Source organism: Sinocyclocheilus rhinocerous, unplaced genomic scaffold (genome assembly GCF_001515625.1).
Source record: "Sinocyclocheilus rhinocerous isolate Xijiao unplaced genomic scaffold, SAMN03320098_v1.1 scaffold1549, whole genome shotgun sequence".
Classification (NCBI taxonomy): Eukaryota; Metazoa; Chordata; class Actinopteri; order Cypriniformes; family Cyprinidae; genus Sinocyclocheilus; species Sinocyclocheilus rhinocerous.
In genome coordinates, this window is record NW_015633205.1 from 452047 (window position 1) to 459262 (window position 7216).

General features: G+C 37.0%; 1 protein-coding gene across 1 annotated transcript in view; it reads right to left on the bottom strand.

Moving 5' to 3' along the window:
- LOC107743946 (B-cell scaffold protein with ankyrin repeats-like) overlaps positions 1–6952 on the bottom strand; it is a 138416-nt gene extending 131464 nt beyond the window's left edge. The window contains exons 1-2 of the mRNA XM_016557407.1: positions 6919–6952; positions 5541–5936 (exon numbers count right to left, since the gene is read on the bottom strand). Coding sequence (XP_016412893.1) covers positions 5541–5936; positions 6919–6952 — 430 coding nt within the window. The remainder of the gene's footprint in view (positions 1–5540; positions 5937–6918) is intronic.
- Between the last annotated feature and the right edge of the window lie 264 nt (positions 6953–7216).

The window sequence follows — 7216 nt, forward strand, 5'->3', positions numbered from 1 at the left end:
ATAATGGCTCTGACCGTGGTTCGCTGGAGTCCCAAAGCCTTAGAAATGGCTTTATAACCAGGGGTGCACATACATTTTTCAGCCTGGTTGTCATTGAGAACCTGGAGATTTGGTTTGGTCCTCACACTGCACATAGTGTAACCCATTAAATACAACTATAAAAAATAAATGAATCGTAGTGATAGTATTGGTGCACTTTATTTATTTCGTTTTTTTTTTTAATAAAATAATAAACTAAATAATAAAGTGTGATAATACTATTATATTTTAAAATAAAAAGGGAGTATTAAATACAAATACAACTATTATATAGTAAACTTAAAAATAAAATACTAATATTTACTTATTTTTTTAAAGATACATTTTCATTATTTTTAAACTTAAAATCAGCAGGATTTTATTTTGGCGGGTTGCCGGCAAGTAAGTATATGCGCTTCCGGGTTTAGCGCTGCCAACTGAAGCGCATCAGTGAATGAAATGTCAGTCATGCATTGTGCTTTGAAAACGGCAGCGGGTAGCCTAGATTTATTTATCTATTCAGTTTGAATAGAAATCTTATACAGTATTACAGTTTGTCGATATAAAATGGTAATTGTGAATAACAGATGCAAATGCGCTGTCAGAACTTATTTGCACAGCGCATTTTTTATTTTGGTCGCACATGCACACCTGCGTACAACTTATGTGAACCCCTGTATATATATATATTAGGTCTGTGCAATTAATCAAAATTCAGTTTCGATTTCGATTTCGGCCTCCAAAGATTATGAAAATACAGTAATCGAGATAAAATGATTATTGCGCCCCATTCCGCCCCCTTTCCAGCGTTGCTCTTTCGTTCCTCCATAAAAGCCCAATTTCACGCGCAAATCAGTAAAATCATGTAACGAGACTTTTGCAAAATGGGACGTGCTTGATTTAATGATATAAGGAGCCCATAAAAGCACATATGAAAGAAGAAAAAAATCACGATTTTGTAGTATGTGTACAGTGCAACAGCAAAGAGCTTTTTTACATTTTAGAGAAGCCAAGTTGCGATACCGAACAGGACCACATGGAGATGCCAAAAAAAACCTAAACCAACTGCCTGCTGACTGCATATCTACTACAGTACAAGGATCCATTCTGTATAACTAAACACAGCAACATAAACATGACAAATCAAAACATTATCGTGAATGTGTGTGGAAACAATGTGAATGTATGGAAATGTCTGTGCCTGTGCATAAATACAATGTGCGATCAGTGCGTCAAGAGCACTCATACACGCATTATTATAACAGACTCACGCGTGCTTACTGTACTGTACGACTCCTGTACGCCACCGCAATCGTCTTTACCTTGATTGCAGTCTTCATCCATCAAAACTTTACTAGTGAGACTGGTTATCCAGTCGAGAAACCGTAGTTTGCGTCTCATCTGGCCATACAGTGGTGGGATGTGTTGACAATCCGTTCAGTCTATACTTCACACAGCGCGACGTGTGAGGGATCACGCTCTTCAGAGACAATCACAGAATATGACAGAGCTCGTGTTTAAAAGCGAAACACACTGGAATGAATAATTCACTTAAAGCGCAACGCGAGTCTGTGTTCTCTCTGCAATATCTGATGTAATCAGCCTGGTTTCCTTTATATTAGCGCTGTTTTGGACGGATTGTTTCAATGCATTCGCTTACTGGATCATTGGAATGAAAACTTTCCCGGAGTTTAGCGGCTTAAAATAAACTGATCGCAAGAATGTGTGTGTGTGTGTGTGTGTGTTATATGTATGTTTTTATGCTCCACAAAAGAAAGAATGGCATATGGATTTAGAACAGCATGCTTGTGAGAATATGATGGCATATTTTTTTTATTTGTTTTCATTTTTAGGTGAACTACCACTTTAAATTAATCCTGTAAAATCCATAAAATAAAACCTGATTGACTAGCCACTGAAAACCTGCAGGTACATTGTGAAATTCCTTAATCCAAGTTTAAAGTTAAATAAAATGTATTTAATATGTTTAATAGTACTGACATTTATATAAATATTACTAGTATTTTTTCAGAGCCATTTGTTACTAGAGCTACTGTTACTTTTAAATGAATCTAAAAACAAGTGTTACATGTTGCTTGCGTGTGCTCTGCTGCTGTTTGCTGTTTGGTGTCATTTATTAAATTCCTGCACTTAGATCCACGTTTCTGTCTGACTTTTCTGCCTGATACATTGCAATAAGAACTGCTAAAGAAAACCTTTTTCTCATGATAAAAGTGACTGTTTGGTAACAGCGTGGTAAATTACTGCCAGAGGTTATCAATATTTACATATTCAGTGATAAGTACTGAGTTTGACGCATGAGGAAGTGAATGTATTTGCATATTGCGTGCCCTGTGCTGAAACATCCGTCAGCAAAGCAGCTCTTCTCATTGCACCAAACTATACACGCGTTGCTGCTGAAAGAACAGCAAATGGACACACCACTGCTTTGCTGTCATTATAATCTGAACGATGATTAAGACTATATTTGAAGAGTAATATAGTATGCAAAACTACAGGTGAAACTAACCACTCTTTTTGAGATTATTTGCATTTTACTTAAATAGCTGATTTTTAAGATGGAGTTTCAAGTAGCTGTGTATGTTTTAAATGCAGTGAAACTCTTGTCTCTACATTATACCTGACACATGAAACCCTGGTTTGATAAAAGGATCTAAATCTTCTTTAGCAGATTATTGTAGCAGATACACTATAATTTCACTTGCTGCTTCTTCCGCAAATGGTAATACAGTACACAGTACAGTACAGTACAGTTTCCTCATGGCAACATGTGGCACACTTTGTACTGCTGCAGAATTAACAACAAACTGTTTCAGGTTCATGATGCACTGCTATTGGGCAGACACCATATAAGTACTTACACCTGTCAAGTAACAAACTGTGTGTAATACACCCTGTAATTCATAGCAATAAAGGCAGTTAAAATCCACTCTCAGTGTTTGAAATTTCAGAATCTGTCAAACAGTTTGTCCAAATTGGTTTAGCTAGACAAAAGTAAAAATGCACATGAAACAGCACTGGGCTGTCTGTACTAGTCTCCAGTCGTCTATTCACAAAATAACTTCAGATTGTGATGTAGTTAAGGGATGATGGTAATTGCCTGTCAAGTCACGGGGCAGGATAATAAAGTCTCACACGTGCCAGGAAAAGTCTCTGGTCCTTTCCTCACACGATTCTGTAATTACAGTCTCCAGGACCACCAAGCAGTAGCAAAATGTAAACCTGATTAAACTTCCCCCGGTGTTACTTAACCTGTAAAAAAAAAAGCTACTTGTCACAATGCAGCTTCTGCATGAGGGGTTAAAGTGCCCCAATTATGGGTAATGAAAGGTTCATATTTTGGTTTTGGGAGTCCCCAACAACAGGTTGACATGCATGCAAGGTCAAAAAAACACTTTCATTGTCTTATAATATGCATTTATTTTTTACCAATTTGCTCAACGACTCCCAAACGATTCGATTTTCCAAACCCCTCCTTTGCATGACGCTAATCTGCTGTGATTGGTCCGATTGGTCTCATTTCTGTTTCATCATGCCTGTAATGCCTGATAAAGCAGCGTTTGTGAGCGCAGTGCTGCTTTGTGTACAGCATTACCGGGGAAACCGCTATTTTACCGCTCCAAAAGCGGCACCTAGTGGCAAAGACTGAATTTGTATTTTCATTCAGACCAAAGCAAAAAGACCAACAAGTGGGTGGGCAATATGCTAATGTTTCATGGTGACGTCTTTCGTTGACTGCTTGGGATTCGTTTTAAAAACGACTCGTTTCAATGATTCAGAGTAGACTCTTTCTTTTGAGAGACAGTAACTTTATACATGGTGCACTTTCAGATTTAAAACTTGCCAGGATGTTTTCATTCACTTAGAGCCGTGTTACACACTGCATGAAAGGTAATTTTCAAAAATCCATAATAGGGTCACTTTAATACCGCCAGGGTAGACCTGCAATTCACTGTGAGCTTTCTTGGACAATTCACTATAAGTATATAAGTCATTCTTACTATTGCTAAATTGGACCTCCTTGTACATCAGGGTTTCTGAATGCCACAAAATGAAAAACACTAACATGCCACATAAAAACACTCTTCAGTCACAGTAGATTCCTTTATAAGATTTAAAATGATAGAACCTTGACCTGTGAGACCTATGAGTATTTATCAATTGTATTAATTTTTACTACACTATTTACTATAGGGAGAGCCCAGCTGGGGCAATTTGGGCTTAATTAAAGGCACAACGGTGGTAGCCCTTGTGGCAACCAGTAAGTGTGTGCTATATCAGCATGGTGATTCAGCAGTAAGCATGACACCGCAGACCGAGTATCGTAATCACAGCCGTGCTGATATAGAGCCATATCACATGGCTATGAGTGTGATATTACGTTTTTATACAACAGCTCGACAACACAGTTATGTAAATAAATAAGAAACAACCACAGAGTGTCTCAAAAAATGTGTGCAGAACTACTTCTTTCAGCCCTTAGGGTTACCTAATTCAGAACACAAAAATGTATGTACAGTTTAATTCAAAAAAATAAAAAAAATAAAAAATAATAATGTCATAAAATTTTTATTTTAATGCCACTGGGCCAGGATACTGGCCCTCCAGGAGCAGGTTTGGACATCCCTGGCGTAGAATATTATGAGAGGGATCGACTGCGAGTATGATTAACTGCATCTGATAAAGCATTCGTTCTTCAGGTCAAACTCATATTCATAATAAAACATTAGTTTGAATGTCCAAGTGATATGTTTGTTGTAGTATCCTTTCAAAGGTTATGGGGATTCCCCGCTGGTCAATGCATTTGTTGGTTGGGTCTAAAAATATAAAGTTATGAAACTTTGCCCTCAGCCAAAACTATTTGCTCTGGAACAAACAATTGACTAATCAGAACAAAGACTGCCTGTTATACATATACCCAAAACTAATTCTATCTCATGTTTAACTACTATAGAGTCAAAATGGAAAATTCCAGAAGAACTGGCCGAGGTAAGGCTTGTTCTCGGCTTGGTACATGATTGTGCACACACACACACACACACACACACACACACTTACACACATATAGTTTTAACCTTCAAATGTCAAATATACAGGTGCATCTCAATAAATTAGAATGTCGTGGAAAAGTTCATTTATTTCAGTAATTCAATTCAAATTGTGAAACTCGTCAAAATGCACTTTGTGGCTTTTTTTATTTTTCCACTCTAAAAATACTGTATATTTTGTGTAAATGCTAAAAGTATAAATAAAATTAGAATAAATTATATATGTATAATGTATAAAGAGTACAGTTGCATACATATATTTAGAATGAAATTGTAAAAATATGTAAAAAAACAAAAAAAAACAAACAGGAAATACAGTGTTACTAAAACGTTTATGTAAATATGTTAAATGTTTTGTGAATATTCAAACATTTATATTAGTAATATACTGGGGATCAAATCTACATTCTTTTTGTTGCCATTCCAATTCTAAAACTTCCCAAACTTTCTTACCTTTGTGTACAATCTCTGCCACAGCCAGTTGATAGTCCTGGGGCTCCTGCTCGCTGGAGATTTGGAGACACTGATCTCCCTTCAGTGGAACCAGCTCTAGCAGAGGATCCAAGCTTTCTACTCCACACAAGAGAATCACCACACTGGTCTCTGGTCGCAATACACGAGCCAGAAAGAACCGCCGGAGCTGGCATAGCCCCTCCAGCATGCCACGCGACAGGATAAGCAGCTTACATTTGTATCCACCAAGTCGCAGGAAGTCATCCCGGCGACTGGTCACCAAAGCAATATCATAACAACAGATGCCAGCCTCAGGAATGGGGCCTACCAGATGGAAGTGCAGGTACGATGCCCACTGTTCAGCCTCTGCCTCATAGATGATCAGGAGATCTTCAGCTGAAAATGGTAAATTATCAATATTTCTCTAGTTTTGTTACATATGTAAAGAGAGTTTCATTTAAAGTCTAAGTTTATTGTTTACTTTGTAATTATGTAAAATATTCCATCATATTGTGATTTCTGTTCTAGTTAGTGGTGCACTATAGCCTAATTTTTCAAGACAAAACTTCGGTGCATAAATGACACAAGGATTGGCTCATTTAATTCAGGCAGCCAAGCACTCTGGAAGTATCACCCTAGCAGCTGTCTTGACAAACCCTAGCAACCGTATAGCAACATGTACAAGCCATATCTCAGCAACAAGCTTTGGGTGACATGGGTGTTGGCTCTATTGTAAACACTCAGAACAACCTAGCAACTGCCCAGTGCCAAGTGTTGCCATGGCAAGCACCACTTACATTTTGTTTTCCATTTCTTCCTCATTTTCTTACATTTCTTCTTCTGATTATTTTTTAAATCAAGTTTAAGTAAGTTATTTATATTTTATGTTTTTATAAAGGTCTTTAACTATTAGCTATTATGTACCTCACTTAGACATTTAAGATACAGTGAGATTCCACAGTTTTGATATAATAAAATTTAAAATGTAATCAACTTTTAAATTTCACTTACACGCAAATTGCACTTAGATTTGGGAATGCGTAGTGAAGGTGTTTAATTTTAACAATTTATAATTGGTTTCAGCTATATCAGAGTTTTAAATATCTTCAGTTAAAGCAAATGTCACATTTATTCTTTAGTTGTAAAGCATGTACCATCTGTACAAAACATCTTGTGAGTCAACACACATTTACAACATATTTTTAAAGTTTCAGTGGTAAATTAACTGAACAACTAAGTTAAAGTCTCAAACACAATAAAGAAACAAAGGTAAACTTACATGTATTACTCATCTCTCTGTCTCTGTACTGATGTGTGCTGCTATGTCCTATGACGGGGAGGGTGTTTGATCAAACAACAGCACTTTGTACACTCTGACCAATCTCTCCACGGTCTGCTAGTTTCCGTGTCATGGAGGCACCGGTGTCTGAATGGTGAAGATTTCCTTTTACATGCATATTTATTTAAATATGGGAAGTGAAGTTAATTATTTTAATGTGCAGTTTTTATGCTAATAAATAGACATTATATTTTAAAATGTTCAGTCTCCATATTTGAATATTTTATAGAGCTTTGAAAGAAAGTTTAATGATAGACGGAGGGAAGGAAAGAGAGAGAGAGAGGTTGGAGAGAGGGAGAGAGAGAGAGAGAGAGGGGGGGGGGGGGCTTGTGGGTTT